This window comes from Myotis lucifugus, unplaced genomic scaffold (genome assembly GCF_000147115.1).
Source record: "Myotis lucifugus unplaced genomic scaffold, Myoluc2.0 scaffold_23, whole genome shotgun sequence".
Classification (NCBI taxonomy): domain Eukaryota; kingdom Metazoa; phylum Chordata; class Mammalia; order Chiroptera; family Vespertilionidae; genus Myotis; species Myotis lucifugus.
The window spans coordinates 7,557,309-7,583,115 of record NW_005871071.1 but is presented as its reverse complement, the minus strand read 5'-3'; the positions used below and the strand labels follow the sequence as shown (position 1 = coordinate 7,583,115).

At 39.4% G+C, this 25,807-nt stretch overlaps 2 protein-coding genes across 3 annotated transcripts in view; one reads left to right on the top strand and one right to left on the bottom strand.

Moving 5' to 3' along the window:
* The window catches only part of FAM227B (family with sequence similarity 227 member B), a 204,156-nt gene extending 189,056 nt beyond the window's left edge, over window positions 1–15,100 (bottom strand). The window contains exons 1-4 of the mRNA XM_023751674.1: window positions 14,979–15,100; window positions 8,170–8,279; window positions 4,354–4,394; window positions 517–520 (exon numbers count right to left, since the gene is read on the bottom strand). Coding sequence (XP_023607442.1) covers window positions 517–520; window positions 4,354–4,394; window positions 8,170–8,199 — 75 coding nt within the window. The 5' untranslated portion in view covers window positions 8,200–8,279; window positions 14,979–15,100. The remainder of the gene's footprint in view (window positions 1–516; window positions 521–4,353; window positions 4,395–8,169; window positions 8,280–14,978) is intronic.
* Window positions 15,101–15,277: 177 nt separating this feature from the next.
* The window catches only part of DTWD1 (DTW domain containing 1), a 21,722-nt gene continuing 11,192 nt past the window's right edge, over window positions 15,278–25,807 (top strand). The window contains exons 1-3 of one of the 2 annotated variants that reach the window (XM_014453469.2): window positions 15,292–15,364; window positions 17,949–18,057; window positions 20,947–21,266. In XM_014453469.2, coding sequence (XP_014308955.1) covers window positions 21,003–21,266 — 264 coding nt within the window. In that variant the 5' untranslated portion in view covers window positions 15,292–15,364; window positions 17,949–18,057; window positions 20,947–21,002. Of the gene's footprint in view, window positions 15,365–17,948; window positions 18,058–20,946; window positions 21,267–25,807 lie in introns of both variants that reach the window. The other variant, XM_006085981.3, reaches the window with a different exon arrangement.

The window sequence follows — 25,807 nt, the reverse complement described above, 5'->3', positions numbered from 1 at the left end:
CTGAACTCTAAAATTTGATGATATACACACTCTGCTACAGTTCTTACTGATGCCCCAAACCTGGAGGCAAGTTGTCCCCCTTTTTCCTATGTTTATTGGACACTAGAATTGATGCCTTCTGTTATGGTCTGAATGTTTGTGTCACCCCAAAATTTGTATGTTGAAATCCTAACCCTAAAAGTGATAATATTAGATGGTGGAGCTTTCGGGAGGTGAGTAGGTCATGAGGGTGAAGCCTTCATGGTCCATATTAGTTCCCTTATAAAAGAAGCTCCAAAGAACTTGCTCATCTCTTCTACCATATGGGTCACAATAAGAAGGCTGTGTGTGTGAACCAGGAAGCCAGTTTTGTACTAGATTCTAAATCTGCTGGTGCCTTGATCTTGTATCCCAGCCTCCAAAACTGTGAGAAATAAGTTTCTGCTCTTTATAAGTAGAAAAATAAAAGCCCACTACAGTCATCATCATATCTTTATGAATGGTGCTCTCTAATGATAACAAGTAGATAAATAATACCCAGCTTTTAATATCGGAAAACTTTCCCAGAGAGATCTAGGTCCTTCTGCCATTTTGGAATAAAAAATATTACTCAGATACATAAGTACACCCTCTAAAATCTTACAAACATGTTTTAAAGAAGACACTCAACCACCTGGTTATTGTGTCAAAATATACAAAGATCTCAGAAGAATAAGATATGGTCATAGGATACAATCCCTGGAGACAAACATGGTCAATTTAGAATGGCAACCACTTTTGAAAATATAGTTCTCTCATATCACTCGAGTCATATAAATGGATGGATGGATGAATGAAAAAATAAATAAAACATCTATTCCCTGAATAAAGAGAATGGAAAAGAAATAATTATTCTCTCTATAGTAAAGCACCTTTGATCTCCTGCGAAAGATCCAGTAGGGATCTAAGTATCCTCCAGGTCTGTATTACAAACCTAGCAGCCCTATTAACAAAATTTGACACTGATGTCCTAAGACAAGTACTACCAGGTAGAAATCACATGAAAGCAGAAAAAAGAATAATGAATAACAGCAGGGAAGGTCAACTCTGATAAGTATATAAGGAAAGAGATAAAACAACTCTTCAGTACCTAAATAACTGAAAAGGAATACAAAGCTGTGATAGTATAGATGCAGGCAGAAGGAGGAGAGTGATGTAAATTTCACAAGGGCAGGAATATTTATCTTTTTTGCTCATTGTTGTATCTTCAGTGTCCAGAACATTACCTGGCAAATAGTAGGTAGTGAATAAAAATCATTAAATGAATGAATAGAATAAATACTAGAAATGATAATGACACAACATTAGGGGAACAAAAGGATACCATAAAAATGTAAAAATATTTTTTAAAAAACAAAATAGAAACAGAATGTTGATGACGGGGGAGAGACAAGAAGAGAATGTGGGAATTGGTCAATAGAGAAATGAGAAGAGAAATGATTGAAGGTAAGAAAGTACACAGAACTATAACAAAGGAGAGGAAAGAGGAGTAGAAGGTATAAAATATTAAAATTATAAAAGAAAGATAGAGATAGTGGAAATTGACCAAAATGAGAGGGCTTTAGATGATGTAAGAACTGATAAAGCATCCTATATAATAAAAGCCTAATACGCAAATTGACCGAAGGGCAGAACAACTGGTAGAACCACTGGTCACTATGACATGCACTGATCCCAGGGGGCAGACGCTTAACGCAGGAGCTGCTCCCAGCCCGCAGGCCCAAGGCTAGCCAAGGCAGGTGCCAATGGGGGCCCTCGATCACCCCGCTGGTCGCCCCACAGATCAGCCCCGATTGCCGGCCAGGCCTAGGGACCCTACCTGTGAACAAATTTCATGCACTGGCCCCTAGTAAAGTATAAGAAACTAAAAGCTGACTTGGAAGTTCCAGGTACTGTACTAAATGCTAATTAGTAGCAGAGCTGGGATTTAAACATAGGCAACCTGGCAATCTGACCCCAGAGCCTCTGATTTTAACCACTACACAACTATGAAAATACATACCTTTGCTTTTATATTTTAGGAAAATTAAACAGAGACAGGCTTAGCCATAAGTGATTTAGAATATATTTTAATTTTGTTTTATTCACTTGTTTATAATATGCCACAATTAAAAAAGAATGACAACTTCATGAAGGCAGGGATCTTTGCCTGTTTTGATTCACTGATATATTCTAAATGTCTATGTGCCTGATACACAATAGGTACTCAAAAATATGTTTTAAATAAATTTGAAGGAATTATTAGTTTTTTACTAATATCTATGAGGTAGAAGTTTTGTCCAGCAAACAAAAAATTAAATACATAGTCATTTTATTCCTAGATGTATTCAAATATCCAATAGTTTGGCAATGCATAGACATAGCCCAACCTTCAAAAAACAACTAAGTATTTGGTAGGGAAATCTAGACAATAAGAAAAAATGTACAGATACACCCATAAAAGACAAAATGGTACAACTGGATATGTTATTTTATCAAATGTTAGCTGATAAAAAAGGAAGGCCATCAATATAGATGTTGTCCTTTGCAAAAAGGATGGTGCTTTAAGTTTGATTTTATTCTATCTTTGGTGAAGGGCATAAACCTGTGATCTTGATTTGATTAGTATTATTCTTAATTTGAACAGAGTGACTAATATTTTCACTTCAAACGTTTAGAAAATTTCATCTGAAATCATAGGTTCACAAACATGCATGATGGTATGGTCCAAATGTCTCCATAAATATTTGCTGAGTTTGGCTTAATTTTAACTGTAACCCCTTTCCCTTGACATTAAAAAAGACCCAGAGCATCGTGATTAAGCTACAGCACATTTCCATCATTATTTAAATTAAAATAGTTGCAAAAAGCTTGTCCTAAAAGTATTTCAAAATTTCTGCTTTGCCACAGTGATTGAAACAAACTTTTGTAAATTAAGAACATTTTCATTTCACTCCTAAAGGGAATTCAATCCTTTTTTTTAAAACATTAAGAAAACAACACTTATTTAAACAAATATAAGAACAGAAAATAGATATTTTTGAAACTCGTTAACAGTTTAGTCACAGCAAATTCTGTTTACATTTAAGCATAAATAAGTGCAAATTAAAGTCTAATCTACTCAAAATATGTACACACCTCATTAAAAAAGCATCTTTGCCTTCCACATTACATCATTTCCCTAGCCTTTGACACTCCTCAACACAAAAATAACCTGACCTTCAGATTCACAACTGCATGAACCCAAGAGAAAACCCATACAATCCCAATAACTCCAGAAATCAATAGTTACACATAATGGAAACTGGAGCTTTCAGCATAAAAACACATTTTAAATATTTTACCCTGATTCAACATCAAAGAACACTGATGTAACACCACTGCAATACCTGTCTCAGCTGTGGTGAATGTAAATGATGTAAATAAGCAAAACTGTCAGATATTCTTCAAGGTGTAAATATATACGACAAAAATCTTACATTAGCAAAATAATATAGAAATGTCTATATAATTCTTCTGATAGGACATTGGACTGGAATTTTTAAAAGTGGAAAAGAGAATAGAATTTTGACAAGAGGGAACAGCTATGAGATAGAGCTTACTGAAAGAAGGTAAATATTTATAAAAATTTCTTACATTAAAATGTATTTTCCATCTTCATTGAAGTGTTATTTACAATAGCCAAGATTTAGAAGCAGCACAAGCGCCCATTAGTAGATGAGTGCATAGATAAGCTGTGGTACATTTACACAATGGAATACTACTCAGCCATAAAAAAGAAGAAAATCTTACCTTCTGCAACAGCATGGATGGACCTGAAGAGTATTATGCTAAATAAAATAAGCCAGTCAGAGGAAGACAAATATCACATGATACCACTTATATGTAAAATCTAATGAACAAACAAAATAGAAACAGACTCATAGATATAGAAAACAGATTGACAGCTATTAGAGAGAAGGGGGTTGGAGGGCTGGGTTAAAAAGGTGAAGGGATTAAACAAACAAACCAAGAAACCTCATACACACAGACAACATTATGGTAATTATCAGAGGGAAAGGAAAATGGGGAGGAGGTAGAAAGAGTAAATGGGCAATAAAGGGTGATGGAAGGAGATTTGACTTTGGGTAGTATACACAGAATACAATGTACAGATGATGTATTATAGAATTGTGCACCTGAAACATATAATTTTATTAACCAATGTCACCCCAATAAATTCAATAAAGAACAAAAAGAAAATGGAACCCATACAAATTTCTATTATTAAAGTTTTTTCCTAGGCTTTTTCCATCTCCAGAACTGATATTTTAAAAGATGTACTGGCACATAAAACGGGATGCTCTACTCACCAACTTGTGGAGCCTTAAGAATTCTTCAATGTTCTTTGGAGGTTCCTAATAAAGAAAAATCAATATTAACATAAATTCAGATTGTTCATAATCTTATACATAATTTATTTAAATAAATAAAAACACTGAACTTATCATAATTTTCAGAGCCATAAGATATTGTAAAATACTTTGTAAAGTCCCTGCACTTTGAAAAGTGACAGAGATCAGTGTTTAAATTCTGTGCCTCCAACCCAAATTCTGATACCCCACTCCTAGAGAAAAGCTCCACATGAATCCTCCTGAATGTACTCATTTCAAATTCCTACAAGAGTTACAGGATATTTTGGGCTCTCTGGGATGTGTCTACAACAAATCCAGAGCCAAAAATGTAATAACATGCTCCTCTGGAAAATGAAGTATTTAAAAAGCCACACTAGTGACATGGTGAAAATACTTTAAATATTTGGATGTTTTAGTGTAATAAATAATAACCCTACTTTTATTAGCAGTTTCTTTGTAAGTTAAAAATGTATCTTTTCATTAGACAAATTAATTTTAATTGAGACTACATATTACTCTTCCTTGCCTTAGAGACTGTGTACACATTCTTCCTGCTGCTTAGAAGGCTCCCTGTCCTGAACCCTCTTCCTCCAACCCATTCTTGGCCTATTTAACTTTTATATCAAATATCAAATTAAAAGTCATTTTTTCTAGGAAGACTAATTTGGCCCCCAATAATATTCTCTATGCCAACCTGTGGGTCGCGACCCCTTTGGTGGTCGAAAGACCCTTTCACAGGGATCGCCTAAGACCATCCTGCATATCAGATATTTACATTACGATTCATAACAGCAACATTACAGTTATGAAGTAGCAACGGAAATAATTTTATGGTTGGGTCACAACATGAGGAACTGTATTTAAAGGGCCAGAAGGTTGAGAACCATGCTATGGTAACAGACAGCAGATTTGTATCTTTACAAGGATAGAAACTACGGTGTAATCACTGCAGAACTATCAAACTTTCATACAGAGGCTGGCCTATGGCCAATGCATAATAAGTACTTTCAGTGTTCATTAATTAATTAATAAATGAGTAGATGAATGCCAGAGAAATATGTAGGTATTTATATATTTTTTTAAATAAGAAAAAAAAAACTAGTGAGAAGACCAAAATAAGAGAAATTCAGAATATCCTATTTAATACCCTAATGGTCTGATGATGATTGTCTGAAAAGATTGCATTACATTTTAATTTACTAAAACCCATATTTCTTATCAATAGGTAAAATGATCAAGATTACAAAATCACAAGGCCATGTTTTGTAAAAATAACTATACATTTGAGGTTGAAGATAATATTTCATTCTCCTAATATTACTTAAAATAGACGATGAACATAAGTAAATATATTAACAGATAATATAGTAATGAAAAAATAAAGGATATGTGTAACAATCACAAAAAAACAAGTGTTCAGATACAAAGATGCATAGAGCTGTCAGGGAAATTTTATGGAAAGCATGAGACTCTAGGCCTAGGCAGATTGAGAAAGGTAGGAAATACAGTGGGGCTTTGACTTACGAGTTTAATTCGTTCAGTGATGGAGCTTGTAACTCAAATTACTCATGTCAAATCAATTTTCACCATTACAATGAATTGAAATGCCATTAATCCGTTCCGGACACCCAAAAAACACTGCAATTGTTTTGTTAAATGTTTTTAAATAAGAAAAATGTATTTAAAAATAATGAATATTGTATAAAAACACAATACTGAACAATAGAATGTAGTGCAATAAACTTGTTTTATTAAGTTTAATGTACAGCATTTACCTTGGAGATCAAACGACTTAAAGATGCTGATGGAGTTGGAGGAGAAAGGCTGAACTGAATAACTGAATAACTGAATCTTATTTGCTGATTTCTGCCCTTTTCGCCACGCTTTCATCACTTTCATCTACAGGAGTTTTCGATAAAAACCTGTCCAATCAGATCTGTTTCATCCTCCCTTTCAGAATATTTCTGAAATGAGTTAGGCAAGTGTCATTAAATAGCTCCATTGCAAGCCCAGTTGCATTTTTTTCTGGGTGCTTCTTTTGAATACAGTCTGAAAGCTTCTCCCACATTCCCAACATTTCCTTTATCTCACTTATAGAGATAACCTCCTCCTCCTCCTCCGTGTCATCTATTTCCTGCAAAACCTCCGTGTGCTGCTGTGTCTGTAGCTCCTTTAGCTCCTGCGTTGTCAGTTCCTCCCGAGTGCTCCTGGATGAACTCGTTCAAACCAGCCCCGACTGGCTTTAAACCGATGCCTCGTCCATTGAAGTGCCTGGGGTCTGCTGCAGCAAATCAGCGTAAATAGCTCATGCCTTCTCGCAGATTATAGCCTTCGTCACGGTATCTCCTGTGAGCTGCTTCTCCGTTAACCACACCATTAGCAACTTCTCCATATTTTCATGGATAGATGTCTGCTGTTTAGAAATTATTTTAATGCCCTTGGCTGGAGTTGTAGCCTGTATCGACTCCTTCTGCTTCAGTATGGTGCAGATCATAGAAGTGCTATGCTCCGTACTGCTTCGCCAAGTCGATTACACGCGCACCTTGGTCATGTTTTTCGATAATTTCTTTCTTTAATTCAATGCACATCATCCGCTTCTTCTTCTCAGCCCTGTCCTTCGCACTTACTTTCTTCAGATCCATGGTTGAAAAAACGAAGTTTTGCAAAATAACTGCAAGCACAAATGCGAGCACAACACTGATGCTTCAACTAAGAGCTAACCCAGGGGTGGGCAAACTTTTTGACTCGAGGGCCACAATGGGTTCTTAAACTGGACCGGAGGGCCGGAACAAAAGCATGGATGGAGTGTTTGTGTGAACTAATATAAATTCAAAGTAAACATCATTACATAAAAGGGTACGGTCTTTTTTTTTTTTTAGTTTTATTCATCTCAAACGGGCCGGATCCGGCCCGCGGGCCATAGTTTGCCCACGGCTGAACCGCTTAAAGTGAACGAGTGAGACACGTGATGCTGGGCTGATGTTGTGGCGTTTACTGTGATGTTCGCTGCGCCAACTAGTGGTGGGGTATCTGAAGCTGGCTCGTAACCCGAATTTTAGCTCGCAACTCAAAGCAAAAAATCGGCCAAGAGATGGCTCGTATCTCGAAAAACTCGTTAGTCGGGACACTCGTAAGTCAAGGCCCGACTGTAAGAGAGAAGTAGCACAATGTGCGTAGAGAAAAAAATGTCCATGATATATGTTCAGGGATAGTTATTATAGCAGTTTGGCTAGAAAAAAGCTATGTGTATATTTTAAAATGCACAGAATATAAAGGAGCCAAATTAAAACCAATTAAATTTTGACTTTTTTCTTGTAATGTCTGTCTAGTACAAATCACTTCTAGTACAAAGCACTATAATAATATCCACATTTCAATGAAAGGGAATTAGAAAATGAATTAAGAAAGTGAAACTTGTGTAGGAAAGTTCCAGTTAATTTCAATATAAAATTCCAAAGTTCTTAGTTAAAAGGAAGTAAGGCTCTTGTTAGGATGTAGGAGAATGCAAAACACCTTATGCTTCCATGGTAACAACAAGAAAAACCTGGACCAAATAAAAAACTTACCTTTCTATGGGGTTAGGGAAGAGTGCAGGATGCCAGTGAGCAGGAACAATTACATAATTAAACCAAGTGTAGGGCTGCCTAATCATGAGGCCCTGTGCAACTGCACAGGTGAAAACCCATAAAGCTGCCTTACCTGGAAGCCTTAATGACCTGAAATTCAGAGAGAGATATGCCCTTTATAAGTGAGCATGATGCTGTTGCAGCTTCCTTACCCAGAAGTAAGCTCTTTGTTGGCTTGCCATGATTCAGTAATTTTGCAGAGACGAAGAGAAGTCAGGCTGGGCCTTAGGCGTCAGTGTGAACTTGGGGAACAAACGGGAGTCTGAAAGACACCAAATGCAAAAAAATTAATAAAATAAAATAAAAAAAATTACCCCACACCTCACTTCCAAATCTTGTTAAAAAAAAAAAAAAAAAAAGCAGCAACCATGGAGGAGGGCTGGGAAGTTAGAGCATTTACATAGGCCAATGCATTCTTATAATACTTGGGTTCCAAGGCCCTGACAGAGTTGACTCCAAAGGTGAACCAAAAATACTTAAAACTTCAGTCCAAACCCGTTCCAATGAAATACTGACAAGATATAAGAGGTGGCTTTGAAGAGAGATGTTGGAGGTGGGTTAATTACAGGTGAACTCAATCTAATGAAAGCTGCAGCCAACATTAAAGCTTAATACAAGTATAGAAAGATTTCAAAGGAACAGCCTCTCACTCTAAATGCCAAGGTAAGAAAAAGGCTTGTGGTCTCTTAGAACTAAATTAAACTTCAGTCTCCACACTTTTTCCACATAATGTCCAATACACAATAAAACAATTAAAAGACATATAAGAAGTAGGAAAATGGGACCCATAATCAAGAGAAAACAGTTAATACAAACCAATTCACTGAGACTGCAATTATTGTAATTAGCAGATAAGGATTTTAAAACAACTATTATAAATATGTTAAAGGTTTTACAATATATATTGGATTATAATATAGTTCATGAAAATAATGGTGTATTTCAAGAGAAACTGAAATTTTAAAAAGAAACTACTGAAAAATTTGGAATATTAATCATAAGAAAACTGGTGTGTCTATATTAATATCAGAAAAAGTAGACTTCAAGATAGGAATACAGTGGGGCCTTGACTTACGAGTGTCCCGACTAACGAGTTTTTTGAGATACCAGCTGTCTCTCGGCCGATTTTTTTTTATTGAGTTGATAGAGTAATTAGAGTTAACAAGCTCCTTAAGGAGCTCCTTAATGAGATCGGTCTCGGAACAAATTAAACTCGTAAGTCAAGGCCCCACTGCATTACCATACCTAATTAAGCTTACTTCATATTGATAAAAGGCCAATTCATTCAGAAGACATATCAGTGCTAACATATCAGTACTAAATGTGTTTGCACCTAATAAAAGAGCTTCAAAATAAATGTAGCAAGAATTGATCAAATGAGAAATATTGTCAAAACCACAATTATATTTGGAGTTCTTAACACATCTCTCTGAGTAATTGATAAATAGATACATACATAAATCAATAAGGAGGTAATTTGAACATTATCAAGCAACTTAACCTAATTGACATTTATAGAACATATAGAACATACAACTGCAGAATACATAATCTTTTAAAGTAGTGGAATAGGAAACATTCATCATGAAGCTATACCAAATTGTTTATGAGAAATATTGACCTGAAATTTTCTCTATTATAATGTCCTTGTTAAGATTTGGAATGAAGATTATTCTGGCCTAAAAAAAATTAAAATAAAAAAGAGTTGGGTAATGTTTTTTTCTATTCTCTGAAAGAATTTGGAAATCTGAAAGATCAATTCTATTTCTCCTTTAAATGTTTGATAGACCTTGCTGGTGATGCTACCTAAATCTGAAGTTAGGGAGGAGTTTTAAATTGAGATACTGTTATAGTATTAACTAGAGGCCTAGTGCACAAAATTTGTGCACAGATAGGGTCCCTAGGCCTAGGCCTCACCAAACTGTGGGGCAACTGGTGGGGTGATAGGGGCCCCTGCTCACACCCATCTTGGCTTGGAGCCGCCCACTCACCCACTTGCCCTGCCCCCTGGTGGTCAGCGCACGTCTAAGTCCAGTTGGTAGTACTCCTGTCCCTGGGGATAATTTGCATATTAGCCTTTTATTATATAGGACAGTGATGGCAGAGGTGACAGGCGAATTCATTTTTTTTTTGGTGTGATTTTTCTTTGTTAAATGGCATTTAAAAATATAAAATAAATATCAAAAATATAAGTCTTTGTTTTACTATGGTTGCAAATATCAAAAAATTTCTCTATGTGACACGGCACCAGAGTTAAGTTAGAGTTTTTCAAAATGCTGACACACCGAGCTCAAAAGGTTCGCCATCACTGATATAGGAGGATTGTGTTCCTCCCCAACCCAATTCCCATGTGGAAACCCTATCCCCCAATGTGAGTATATTTGGCTATGTTGCCTCTGGGGAAGATATCAAGGTTAAATGAGGTCATAAGGGTGGAACCCTAATCCTATAGAGGTGTCCTTATAAGAAGAGGAAAAGATGCCAGAGAGATATTTCTCTCCCTGAATGCACAAAGGCCATGTGAGAACACAGTGAGAAGACAGCCATCTACAAGCCGGGAAGAGAGATCTCACCAGAAACCAACCCTGATGGCACTTTGATCTTGGATTTCTGGCCTCCACTCCACAACTCTGAGAAAATAAATTTCTGTTATTTAAGTTATTTCTATTAATACCCAGTCCATAGTATTCTATTATGGTAGCTAGAGCAGACAAATACAGATAAAATTTCTCAAAATTAATATAGGATCATTCAAGAAGGCTATTTCCACTTATATCAGTTTCAGTAAATTGAGTTTTTCAAGAAAAATAAAAAGAAAGGTCAAATAGTTTGACGTAAGTATTTGTTCTTATTATCCTCTTATTGTTTTTACTATCTGCAGGATGTTTCCTTTTTGATTCCTAATATTTGTACTTTGAGTTTTCTCTTTTTTTTCTTGGTCAGTCCCCCCAAGGACTTATCAATTTTATTAATCTTTTCAAAGAAGGAATTTTGGCCTTGTTGCTTTTCTCCAGTGGACATCTGTTTTTAATTTTATTGATTTCTGCTCTTATCTTCATTAGTGCCTTTATTCTATAGACATTTGAGAATATTCCAATGTAAAATCTGATCCTATTATGAAGCTATTTATTTGACAACCCCTGTTCAGGCACACTGAGCTTTCTATCACCATTTAATTCTCATTCTTCAATATGAATAGAAATCCAAGGACTACTTGATATTTAAGGAATAACTATAAAAATTTTAAAAAGATAAAAACAAAAACATAGAAATCAAAACAAATAACTGAAAATAAAATCTGAGAGGATAAAGATAATAGGAATACACGAAAACCTTTAAAATGTCTTTAGGATTCTTAGAAAGATACAAGGTAATATATCCCTGAAACCAAAATAGCATATTATAAAGCAAAAGAGAATTTTTAAAAAGTACAAATACAATGGTATTAATTAAATATTAAACAAAATGTTTGTGTGTGTGGGGGGGTGGGAGGGTGGAACTGAAGAAATCTTGGAATAGAAGTAAAAAGAATTACAGGACAAAAGATAAGAATTTAGAGGATTATTCCAGCAAAATGATTTCAACCTAGAAATTTAAATATAGGCAGACTATCAAGTGTGTGGCATTTTTCAGATCTGAAAAGTAGTAAAAAAAAAAAAATCACCATCTCTTCCTGTATTAGTTTCATATTGCTGCTATAACGAAGGAGCACAAACTTAGTCACTTAAAACAGCACAGGTTTATTATCTCACAGTTCTGGAAATCGGAGGTCTGAAATGGGTCTGCAGGGCTATGCTCCTTCTGGAGGCAGTAAGGGAGAATCTGTTTCCTTGCCTTTTCTAGTTTCTAGGAGTCACCTGCATTTCTTTACTCCTTAGCTCCTTCTTCCAACCTCAAAGCCAGCAATGCAGCATCTTCTCCTCTCTCTGTCCTCTGGTCTTCCTCTTATAAGGACACTTGTGATTATGCTTGGCCCACCCAGATATTCAGGGTAACTTCCCCATCTCAGGATCCTTAATTTAATTGCATATGCAAGGTTCCTTTTGCCATAAGGATCTGGAGATTAGGATGTGGACATCTTTGGGGGTGGTCATTATGCTGTCTACCATACTCCCATTCATCTTTTCTCAGGAAGGTACTGGAAGATATGTTTCATAAAAACAAAGGACTAAACAAAGAAAAAGTAAACAAGGGATCCAACACAGGAGAGCAGTATTGGATCGTAAAAGCAACTAATACTGAATGAACTAGAGTTAGGACTATCTTGAGGATAAAAAATTAATCTTCTAGATTAACTGATGTGTTTGATTGTGACGTTTTAGCACTTTGGTAGAGTATTTGAGGGCAGATTACAAACGAGCGAGTATAAATATGGCATTTATTAAGATAAAGGAAAGTACCAGGTTGCATGGAAAGTTAACGTGGTGAGGGGTTGACTGATATTTACAAATGTTGATTTGAACAAAAACTGTGATATTACTATACTGAGAGATGAGGGGATAAAAAGAGTGGGGGAGGGGGGAGATGAAAAGAAATGTTCCAACACTTAGGGATGGTGTGATAAAAGAGCTTTGTCATTGACTTCCATAGGAGAAAGTCAATGAATAATGTCTGAGATTGAAAAATCAAGAAATTGCAGTATAACCATATTTTGAAATATGGAGTAAATAACAGAATATTTAAAAGACCTGAAAGAATTTTCCTTTTGATAAAATTGAAAATAGAGTGGAGAGGTTGGGAACCAGAGGGTTTGGGTTAAAGGCCTAGAATGTGGCAAACTGTTAATGCTCACCAATATATGTTTCTTTACATTTCTCAGGCTCCCTTGCAGTTATAGTAGCGGACTTGGGATTAAATTCTGGCCAATGAAATCTGGGAAAAGTGATATATGCCTTTTTAGGGCTGATCTCTAAAACTTTTTGTGTGATTCACCAAGCTTTCTTTCTTGTCAGATAAGCTGTGGGCTCCAAGTCCTAGGGGAGAGCAGAACCACTAAAAAAAGAAAAAGAAACCTGTATCCTTAAGTCTAACATTTCATTTGACTAAAAACACCCATAATCAATTTCTTGTGAGACAAAGTTTATTGTATTAAACCACTGAAATTTGGGGGTTTTCTGTGATAGCAGTAAATTCACTATGTTGGTTTTAAAAAAATATATATGACCACAAATTCTTTGACAATCTTTAGAGAAGCAACTTCTATGTCCCTTCTCCTAAACTCTGGACAGGCCTTGTGATTCCTAACCAAAAGAATGTGAGAGAAGTGACACCATATTACTGTTTGAGGCTAGATCAAAAAAGGACATGTAGTTTCTGCCTTGTCCATTGCAACATTGGACTTTGGAGCACTGGGCCTACACTAGGAAGTCTCATTACATTGCTGCCATGCTATGAGGAAGCCCGGGCCACATGGAGAGACCACACAAAGGAGCTCTGCTAGCATTCATAGTCTTCCCAGCTGAGTTATCAGAAAAAGCTGTCCTTCTGTGCCCTATTGAACACACAATTCATGAACATAATAAAATGGTTGTTTTAAGACACATTTTGGAGTAACTTACTGCAGAGCAATAGTAACTCCAATTAATTAATCATCTCATTTGTTTTGTAATCTGTGCACTTGAACTAAAGCAGTTAAAGGAGAAAAAAGATGTGAATTATTTATTCTTGGCTTGGAGACTTTCGTTATTGCTACTTCTCTTACCTAGAAAGTTCATCTTTCTCCCTAAAGCAGTGGCTTTCAAACTTTTTAAAGAAAAACACAAAATAAGAAATAGACTTTATAAACATGACCTAGTGTATGCATGTGTATTATATAAATTATGTGTGTGTGTGTGTGTGTATACACATATATAATTTGTGGGAAGCCACCGCTTGCCAATACTGTCATGAGCATGCACCAAGGAACGCGGGAGGCTGATGGACCTTGAGCGATAGCAGGGCTGATGCTAGGCACCGACTGTTCATGTTGAGAGAGCAGTGGCCCGAAGCAACCTCCTGACCTGATAGCCTCCAAGTAAATGTTTACTGGACCTTACTGGTCTTTACTGACTTTTGAGACTGTCTGTCTGTATGTGCTTGCCGTGCTTTACTGAGGGCAAGATGTGTATCTAAAACTGAACAAAAAGCGGACTAGGCCAGGACTCGGTGTGTCTCTTCAGGAAAAGAGGTTCCACCTGGCCCCCAATGCCTCCTAAATGCACATTTCTTGAATAGCATTTTCATTTGTGCGTCGGCCCCTCCTTCAGATCCTGAGCCTCGCCCCGAAGGTTGCGGCAATAATTTAAAACTCCATAAAGCAATGCTTAACCTTACCAAGTGCCATGCACCATTATTTCCACATTATATCACTTCATTTTTTAAAGGCGCAGTTTTGGCTAAATAGATTTCCTTGCTTACACATAGGACCTCCACCAATGGGTCCCACACAATCCCCTTGACAAACACTACTCGAGACTGCAGTCATGCTTGAGCCAAAGGCCTTACTCAAGTCCAACCAAGGAGCCTTCATTGGCCAGTCCATTCTGAGCTGTTTTGAAAACCCTACAATTTATTAGTCATATTTTCTGTGCTACCCATGCTTAACTTGATATGGTAAACTCCTCCAGGTCAAGGTTCGGTCCTGTATTTCACTTGCTGAATTCATAGGACACAATATCTAGCCCTTGTATTTCCAACTCTCAGTTGTTACCCACTTTTTAGGCTTGGATTGTCTTTGGATTGGCGGGGGTCGGGGGAAGGGAGCGGGGAATCTATCCATACATGGTGCTTAATTTCAAACTGTAAAAGTGCACAAAAACAGTGCCACCTCTTCAGGCCTGTGTAGTTTTTAAGCAAACCAAATCATCAAACTACAAACACGTGTCTTGACAGAGCCATACACAAGCACCAAGTTCTCAGGATGGGGATCTGGGGGTTGGTAGCACGGACACGCGTTCGGTGGGACCGGCATTTTCAAACTCACTGCAGCTCCACCTTGAGAGACTCTCCCAGAACCGCGCGTCCCCTCCCGCGGCCCGGCCGGGCTGAGAAGGGCACCGGGAGCTGTGAGGCCGCCTCCGGTACCGGACAGGGATGGCCCCGCTCCCGCAGGCCAGGCCGACACGCCGGGACCGACTGGCTGAGGCGGGACTTCCCGCCCGAGCCCTCCGCGCCGTCTCCCCCGCCGCTACCTCCTCCGCCGGGGCCGCCGCGCCGGGCCTAGCAACGGCCTTAGCAACGGCCGGCTCCTCCCTCTGGTGTCGCCCGGAAAGCGCTCCGCCGCGTTCGTGCACGCGCAGGGCGGGCGCTCGCCACGGGCTCCCGGGGAGCGGAGGACGCGTGGAGCTGACGAGGACCGCGGGCTGGCAGGTCTGAGTCCCACTCCGGTCTCCCGGGCCGGTGTGCGCGCCCCTCTGGGCTCGGTGCCCCGGCCGGCTCCGTGCGGCCGCGGGGAATGGACGCGCCGTTGGCCGAGCCCTCGCCGAGGTCGTTCCGGGGTCCCTGCGCGGCGCTTGCATTTTTTTTGGTTGTTGTGGGCCCTTTGGGAAAAAGACTTCCAGATTTTTCTCAAAAAAAAAAAAAAAAAAAAAGGAAAAAAAAATCCCTCCCCCCACTCCCTCCAACAATTATTTTCGGTGCTTTCCGCCTCAAAGAAAGTCTGTCCTGGCAAAGTTAGTCTCTAGGGACCCTACTTTATTCTTTGTATTTTTAGTGTTTGGTTTGCGGCAGGAGAAACTCAGCACAGACATAGTGTGCCATGCATTGTAGTATTTAAAATATTAAGATAATGCTTACATAATAAGCAGAGGAGCCTGTTACCTATGTCTGTTATTTGGAGGGAATATAGGACAAGTAAGGAAATATATTATCACTTTGAGATGGCAGGTCCGTGGAGTTGGCGGATAAGGCCGCCACTAAAACCACAACGTTTAAGGGCTGCTTCCGTCTGAAGCCCGTGCACCGTGTAAGGAAGTACCTGCCCCCGGCCCGGGGGTGGTCTGGGAGGGGCCCTGGGTCCTGCGTGAAAAAGGTGATACATTGGAATTTAAAGAGTGGATGTGAGATCTGTATATGTTATGTGACCAGGTTCTTAAAAATATTCCCGCAAAGAAATATTTGAAGGGGGTTTAATAAAAAACTATAACACAGGACAGTCTTCTGTAATGTTTCATTAGGAGGTGAGTCAACTTGGTTGTAGTTATGAGCCTTTCCATGAGTACTGTTTTGCAAAAAGAGGTCTGCCAGGCTGCATTTGGCCCGTAAAATTAGTTTGTCAGGAACTTCAGTAGCAAGATGCATACAGTATGCTTTTTCTTTCTTTCTTTTTTTTTTTTTTTAGAATGGTTTTGGTTTGGTTAAGTATTTGTTGACTGACTCCTGCTGCATTAGACACAGGGATAGGTGAGACGAGTAAAGAGCTCTGCTCTTGAGGGGTGACTATCTGCTAGGACACATAACTTCACTCAAAAGTACTCGAAGTTAAGGTACATTTTTCCATGTTAAATATGTGGAATCAATAAGTGCATAGAGGTAGAGATGTAAGAGATTACCATAGACTATCTAGAATCCTGACTTTGAGACTAAAAGTAGAGGATTACGTGCGAGATAGAATTGATGCGACTTGGTGAGTAATTCGTTTTTTGGGGGGATAGGGTAGAAGGAGGATTTGTTTTCAATCTAAGTTGCAGAATGATGGATGTACCAGCTAGTTCCTTAGGAATAGTCTTTTTTTCCCACCCACTTGTTGTTTTTTTAAATCTTGACTGTTGAAATTTTCCCCATTGATCCCTTCTAGCCTGCACCTGTCCCCCACCCCAGGCCTTCACCACACTATTGTCTGTGACCATGGGTGATGCATCTATGCATAAAAGTTCTTTGGTTAATCTCTTCCCACCGACCCACCCACCCCCGCCTTCCCTCTGAGATTCAACAGTCTGTATCATGCATCTGTTTATCTGGATCTATTTTGTTCATCAGTTTATTGTATTTAGATTCCACATATAAGTGAGATCATGTGATACTTATCTTCTTCTGACTGGCTTATTTCACTTCGCATAATACTCTCCAGGTCCCTCCATGCTGTCTCAAAAGGGTACAAGGTCCTTTTTTATTGCTGCATAGTATTCCATGGTGTAAATGTATCACAGCTTTTTTTTATCCACTCATCTACTAATGGGAATTTCGCTGTTTCCAGATCTTAGCTATTGTAAATTGCACTGTTATGAACATAGGGGTGCATACATTCTTTCTGATTGGTCATTCAGGTTTCTTAGAATATATTCCTAGAAGTGGAATCATTGGGTCAAATGGCAGTTCCATATTTAAGTTTTTGAGGAAACTCCATACTGTCTTCTACAGTGGCTGCACCAGTCTGCATTCCCACCAGCAGTGCATGAGGGTTCCTTTTCTCCACATCCTCTCCAGCACTTGTCATTTGTTGATTTGTTGATGGTAGCCATTCTGACAGATGTGAGATGATACCTCATTGTTATTTAATTTGCATCTCTCTGATGATTAGTAACTTTGAGCATTTTTTCATATCTCTTAGCCTTCTGTATGTCCTCTTTTGAAAAGTGTCTATTTAGGTCCTTTGCCCATTTTTTTTACTTGGATTATTTGTCTTCCTTTTGTTAAACTATGAGTTTCTTATATATTTTGGATATTACCCTTTATCAGATGTATTGTTGCCAAATATGTTCTCCCATATAGTGGGCTCCCTTTTCCTTTTATTGATGGGTTCTTTGCTGTGCAAAAGCCTTTTATTTTGATGTAGTCCCACTTGTTTATTTTATCTTTTGTTTCCCTTGCCCTAGGAACTGTATCAGCAAACATATATAAAGTCTCTTTATGTTTTCCAAATAACTCCCATGCATATATTTGGTGTTAACAAGTATGTTTTGAAGGTTTTGAATCATCACATTTGCAACACATAATTTGTACACATTTGAGGCAGGCTGTTGGCTGGTCATATGGTTTCAGAGACCTTTGGAGGTAGCTGCCCATGACCTACTACTGCTGACCTCTTCTTTGTGGCCACATCAGCCATAAGTGAGAATGTGTAGGTGAGTCAGGGGAGGGAGTCATAAATATGCACCTTTCACTGTCTCACAGGTATTTATATCTGATTTCTGTAGGGGAACAATATTTATATAAGGTTCCACTAATATCTATTTAGTTATATGGATGGAAGCTCAAGTATAGGGGATGTTTCTGAGGCATCTCAGGAGGAGTGCATGTTGAGAGCCCTAGAAAAAATGCACCATTAGTTTTCCATTGAATACCCAGGGAAATGAATTAGTCCAATCCATTTTGTTTGTTTGTTTTAGGAGGAGTCCTGTGATTGAAGTAACTCAAGATTGGTACAGCCTAAAAATGTTTCTCTGCAGTCCTTACAAACCCAAATTTAGACTTTTTTTTTCTTCCCAAATTTAGACTTTTAAGGCTGCCTCCTGTACTTAGAATGAGTTTTTGATCTTAGGATTTCTTTATATGTATCTGTAGATGAATTCTGCTGATCTTCAAATCTCGTGAAATTGTAAGAAAAACATTGTGTCTGTAAAATTCATTTGCTGCAAGTAAGGTGTGAGACTCTCAAGTGATCTTAAAAGGATCTGAGGCCCAAGAAAAGGTGGCAGCTTAATATCCTGCACTGTTCTAGTCATTGAGGGCATATTCACAAAGATATAAGCCATTTTGGAGTAGGTGATTTGGTGTGGGGGTCAGAAGTAGATGATGTTTTCCATTTGTGAGACAAGAAAAAGTGATTGGACTATTATTCTGAAATAGCACTTTTTCTGAAAAATTGAAAATGTAAATCTATACCTGATCTGTACACATCAAAAATGTTTATTGAGGCCTATCCGGGGTCCATCCAGGGGTGGGTGGGGCTGTGGGAGGTTGGCCGGCTGGCTGGGGTGAGGGACCATAGGAGGTTGGCTATGGAAGCACACTGACCATCAGGGGGTAGATCCTGTGTTGAGTGTCTGCCCCCTGGTGGTCAGTGCGCGTCATAGTGGCTGGTTGACTGGTCGTTCCGGTTGTTCGGTTGTAATGGTCACTTAGGCTTTTATATATATACTAGAGGCTCAATGCACAACATTTGTGCAAGGGGCTTAGCCCTTGTAGCCCTGGCTTCGTCTGGAAGGTTGTTCAGCTGTCCAGTCTAATTAGCACAGCCGTGGGCAAACTACGGCCCGTTTGAAATGAATAAAACTAAAAAAAAAAAAGACCGTACCCTTTTATGTAATGATGTTTACTTTGAATTTATATTAGTTCACACAAACACTCCATCCATGCTTTTGTTCCGGCCCTCTGGTCCAGTTTAAGAACCCATTGTGGCCCTCGAGTCAAAAAGTTTGCCCACCCCTGAATTAGCATGTTAATGCTTTTTTTATTATAGGTAGATAAACTCCTGATGAGTAATTAAATTAGTATCACTAAACTTCTTGTTGGTAAATTATCTTGTATATTATGTTCCACTGGACTTTTTGTTCATATTCTATTTGGGAGACCATTTCCTGTTGCAATCAGTATTTTGCCTGTCAGAGTGCCTGGAGCCTCATAGTTAAACCCACAATGCCTTAAGACTTTATAATAGGAGAATCATTTTATAGTTTTAGAATGCATATAAAATCAAAAGGCCCCAGTCTCTTTCTACCCAAAAGATATTGTGCTTACAGAGTATTTGAATACAGTTTTGGCAGCCATCATCCTTCTTTGAAGGAAATATTTAAGTGGAAAAGTCATTTTCCTATTTTACCTCTAGAACTAATAATCTGAATGGTGTAAAAAAAAGCAGTAGGAATTCTTAGAATGAGTGCATATTAATGTTACTCTACAAAACTTTAAATTTATAAGATTGTACTTTCTTTTTCAGGGTATATATTTTATCTTTTGGGATGTTTTACAAATAATTGAAAGTAGATGCAGCTCATATTTTAATAGATGTTTGATATATATGTATATATTTATATATTTTGTTGTTGTTATTGTTAATCCTTACCTGAGGGTATTTTTTCCATTGATTTTTAGAGGGAGTAGGGGTAGGGGAGAGAGAGAAACTTCAATTGTGAGAGAGATGCATTAATTCAGCGGCTCCCAACCTGTGGGTCGCGACCCCTTTGGCGGTCGAACGACCCTTTCACAGGGGTCGCCTAAGACCATCCTGCATATCAGATATTTACATTACGATTCATAACAGTAGCAACATTACAGTTATGAAGTAGCAACGAAAATAAGTTTATGGTTGGGTCACAGCATGAGGAACTGTATTTAAAGGGCCAGAAGGTTGAGAACCACTGCATTAATTGGTTGCCTCCCACACATCAGAGCTGAGACTATAACCTGAAACACAGGCACTTGCCCTTGACTAGTAATTAAACACAGGACCCTTCAGTGGGACACTAGCCACACTGGCCAGGATTTAGTTTTATTTTTTATGTGTGTTTTAATTTAAGTTGGAGAGGAACGTATCTTTTAGAACATAACCAACTAAATTTTGCTGATTATATTGGAACCTTGTATTTTCATTAGCTCTGGTTGAGATAAGATGTGATGTAATATCAATTCAAAGAGCCTATCGGGTTGAATACATTCCTGGCTGATACATTAAGCCATTGCATTCCTAATATAAAACAAAAGTACTGCTTTGGATTGTTGGTACCTAAACTTTATATTTGAAATAAGTTTTCTAAGAGAGCACCTTTCTGTTTTTATGGGAGGGTCGCTCCAAAGGGTAATTTATGGTTCTGAGTTTATTTCATTTTAATTTTGTATTTCCAATAAATTTAATTCAAAAGTATGCTAATTTAGTGATTTAAAAACTTGTTAACTTTTGTTCTAAAAACAGCACACAGTTGTGAATTAAATTGAGTAATTTTATTTGTGGAGACAGTGAGTAAAATGTTTTGTTTTTATTTTGCCCCCCGCCCCCCACTATTTTTTTTTTCCAGTGCACCTATGATAATGTGTTGTAGAAATAGATGTTAAACTTCGGTTTGAATGAAAAATGTCTCTCAGCCCACCTATATTTCTCAAAGAGAGGGAAGAAAATAATTCACGATTTGTGGAAATACAACAACCACAAACTACTTCCACAGCTGCAGAAGATCCTCTTCAAAACTTATGCTTAGCATCTCAAGAAGTTCTTCAAAAAGCTCAGCAAAGTGGAAGATCAAAATGCCTTAAATGTGGTGGTTCAAGAATGTTCTACTGCTACACATGTTATGTCCCAGTTGAAAATGTACCTACGGAGCAGATGCCACTTGTGAAGGTTGGTAAGAAATTTAATTGTTTGAAAGTAGGAACATAGATTTTAAAAAGACATCTCATATTTTCCTGTTCTAATGTAATTAATACACTTGATAAATAGCATCATTAGGAAAATGAATTATATTAATAGAAATGTAATCCTACAGACTGGAAACCTGTTTGTTTTTCTTGTCTCTGGAAAAACAGATCCAGATTGCCAAAACACTAGGGTCTGAGATGGTGTTTTTTTTAATGAAATCAATTATTTTTTAAATTAATGATTATAATTCATTTACAACCTTGGAAAAAATGTGGTATAAACATGAACACTACAAGAGACAAGTTTATAGACTGCCTGAAGGAGCTTCAAAAACTACCTCAGGTCCTTGGACTGCTCTGAGAAAACATATACCAAAGGACTAGGTATACTTCATTTTTGTTTAGGCTTTTGTAGAATGGGCTTAGCTCCATCCTATACATGAATATGGAGCACCTGTCAGTGACTAAAATGAAATGAAACTAAAATTGAAAAGACTAAGACCTACTCATTGGGCTCTGTTATAATTTGTAGTAATTTAAAGCCAGATTTTAAAAATATATGTGAATTGATTACTTAGCTTATATTTTTTGTTGCTTATCAAAACTACTATTATATAAAGTCTAAAAATCTGTAGAGCATCATGTCTATGTAATCAAAGAATTTATTATTACACTAGAGGCCCGGTGCACTGGTGGGTTCCCTCAGCCTGGCCTGCGGGGATTGGGCCAAAACCAGCTCTCTGACATTCCCAAGGGGTCCCGGATTGCAAGAGGGTGGTTCTCGGGTGACACACCCTGGAATCTGGCTCCCTCTTCTCTGGTTCCAGGTGCATCACCCAAGAACTGCAGTTGCCAAGCGTCTGCCCCCTGGTGGTCATTGTACGTCATAGCTACCAGTCGGACGGCCAGTCAAACAGTTGCTTAGGCTTTTATATATATACTAGAGGGCCCGGTGCACAAAAATTTGTGCACTTGGGGCGGGGGGGGGGGGAGTCCCTCAGCCCGGCCTGTGCCCTTTCGCAATCTGGGACCCCTCGGGGGTGACCACTTGCTGGCTTAGGCCTGCTCCCCGGGGGATTGGGCCAGGATGGCAATCAGACATCCCTCTGGCAGCCAGGCAGCCCTCGGGGGATGTCCACTTGCCAGCGGGGAGCAGACCTAAGCTGCAGTCAGACATCCTTAGCGCTGCTGAGGAGGCAGGAGAGGCTCCCACCACCACTATTGTACTGGCAGCCGTCAGCCTGGCTTGTGGCTGAGCAGAGCTCCCCACTGTGAGAGCGCACTGACCACCAGAGGGCAGCTCCTGCATTGAGCGTCTGCCCCCTGGTGGTCAGTGTGTGTCATAGTGACCAGTCATTCCCAGTCCTTCTGCTGTTAGGGTCAGTTTGCATATTACCCTTTTACTATATAGGATAGAGGCCTGGTGCACGGGTGGGGGTCCTGCTTGGGTGCCTGGCCAGCCTGGTTGACGGGCTGATGGCTGTTTGCAGCTGGTCACACCCCCTTCAGGGTGGGGGTCCCCACTGGGGTGCCTGGCCATTCTGGGTGAGGGACTGAGGGCCGTTTTCAGGCTGGCGGGCAACTGAAGCTCCCAACCTCTCCTTTTTTTCTTTTTTCTTTTTAATTCTGGGATTTATTTATCTTCTATGGCTGTCACTGGAGCTGAGAGCCGGCTCCAGCTCTGAGGCCCGGCTCCACCTCTGAGGCTACGGCTGGCTGACAGCAGGTATCTGGGTTTGTTTACCTTCTATAATTGAAACATTGTTGCCATCACTGCGGCTCTAAGCTCTGAGGCCGAAGCTGGCTGAAAGCAGGTATCTGGAGCTTGTTTAGCTTCTATAATTGCAACTTTGTTGCTTAGAATGTAGCTTAGAGCAGGGCGAGGCAGGCGGGGAACGTTGGCTTCCTCCGTTACTGGAGCAAGCAAGCCTCATGCTCGCTTCAGCTGCATGGCTGCCTGCCGCCATCTTGGTTGGCAGTTAATTTGCATATCTCGCTGATTAGCCAATGGGAAGGGTAGCGAAGTTACAGTTAATTACCATGTTTCTCGATTATTAGATAGGACTAGAGGCCCAATGCACGAAATTAGTGCAAGGGTAGGCCCTCACAGCCCCGCTGCCTTGGCCCTCGCAGCCCTGGCTGCCTCGCAGCCCTGCAGTCCTGCCACCCGACCACTGGTCATTCTGGAAGGTTGTTCTGGAAGGTTGTTCTGCCATCCGGTCTAATTAGCATATTAGCTCTTTATTATATAGAGCAAGAAATAGGCCTTCCTTCCCCCGGCTGCTGGCACTGGCTTTCCTCCGGGACCTGGGCTGCTTCCCTCCGGCCACCAGTGGGCACCCAGGATCCGGGCGGATTCCCTTCGGCAGCCGGCAGGCACCCAGAACCTGGGCTTTGCTCTGGCCTCAGCTTCATCCAGAAGGACGTCCAATGTAATTAGCATATTACCCTTTTATTATTATAGACTAGGGGCCCAGTGCACAAATTCGTGCACCTTGAAAGGAACTGTGGGCTGTGAGGCTGCAGTGGGCACAGGATCGGGTCTCAGCCCATTATCTGCGGCCCCACCCGCCACTGCTGCTCCCACGTGCTGATGGTGCTGGCCCTGCTCGCACCCGCTGACGGTGCAGAGCAATTGGGGCCGGCGCCAGCAGAGGGTGCGAACGGGGCCAGCACCGTCAGTGGGAATGAGCAGCAGCTGCTGCCCTAATAGCCCCTCCGGAGCAGGGGGAGGTGGAGAAGCCCCCAGGGGCAATTGGTCCTGCAGCTGCCACTTGCACCCACTGATGGCGCTGAGCGATCAGGACTGGCACTGGGTGCCAGCAGTGGGTGTGAGTGGCAGCTCTGGCACCGGCTGTGGGTGCAAGCAGGGCTGTTGCTGGCAGCGGGTGCAAGAGGTGGCTGCCGGCCCTGATCGCCCCTCAGGAGCAGGGGAAGGTGGAGAAGCCCTGAGGGGTAATCGGGGCCGGCAGCTGCCATTTGCACCTGGTGCCGGCCCCATCACTCAGTGCCAGGTGCTGGTAGTGGGTGTGAGTGCTGGGCGGGACAACGGCATGCGTAACCACCAGAGGCTTGCCCTGATGACATTGACCAGCACCCCACCTTGGTCTGGCACCCCCGCTTACCTGCTCCACCATCCCACTGTGGCCGACAGTTCCCCGCACATCACAGCAACCGGTTCAGTTGTTCGGCTGTTCGGTCTATTTGCATATTAGCCTTTTATTATATAGGATAGGTGTACATTATTATGTCTAACAATGACTGGGGATCTAGGAGTAAATCACATAATGTATAAAATTTGACTCCTCCCTATTAGAATTAGTGAAACTAAATTACACATGAGCTCATTAGAACTGGCTAGTAAGAAAATAAGTTGTAACTACACTTAAAAACATTTAATGTGGTGATCTTAAGTTTCATTAAGTTTGAACTAAGAATACTTTAATACTCATATTCTGTTACTTGAATTTCAGTTTAGCCTATATATTATCTTGTCAAGTACACAATCTTCTCAGGGGTGTAAAATCATACTTACAGGCTATTGGAAAGTTTACTGGCTGAGAATAAGTATGCATGGACTCTAATCAGCTTTATAGTTATTTCAGAAAAACTGAGAACTTGAGGACAATAATTATTTTTAAGTTTCCCATTATCTTATAAGAATTTAGTTACATTTCAAAGTATTATTTTTGAAGTGTACACAGAATTATTCTATCATCTATTTATGTTATAGCCACATAAAGAAAGTATTTCATGAAAAGTTTTAGTATAAAACTTTTTTGTTATGGTCAAAAGGGATTGAAGATCAGAATAATAAAATTCAATGATATATTGACAGGGCTAACATTCTCATAGAAATTTAATAATAGAGGATTATTTCCCACATCAGTGGTCTAATGTACACTACTTAATAGAAGTGACTCATAACACTATAAGTGACTCAAAACACTATGCCAACTGTTTGATCAACACTAAATGGCCTACTTAACTATGCAGTTTTTGAAAGTGCCTATATTTTAAAGGCCATTTATAAAATTGATGCATTAATTATATATATTAATAATGAAAACTAAGTTTTTCTTTCCAATTTCTACTTTATTTTTATTTTTACAAATTATTTAGCATTTGCTTTTAGATAGCCTGCTTGGGAAGGGAAGATAATTACATAATACTAGTAAGTAAATACCTCCCAAGCATTAAATTTTAGTCTGGAAATAAATTCATAAATTCCTGTCCTTTTATGCGGAATATGATTTTTTTTAGTGCCATGAGAAATGCATGAAAAAATTAAATGATGCTCTTGGTATTTTTTTTAATAGGAGAAAATCATAAGGTAAAAGGAAGCTTCATTTTTATTAAAGTCCTTTTTAAAAGGCTTTCTTTGAGAAAGTAATAATCATGTGGGGAAGGCTTAGTTAGGGCTTTGTACTAATGGCATTTTGATAAATTTGGGCAGAAAAGTTTGTGGTAAAAATCTCTCATAGGATACATAGGTGTTAGAGGACATATTGGTGTTCTTTACAT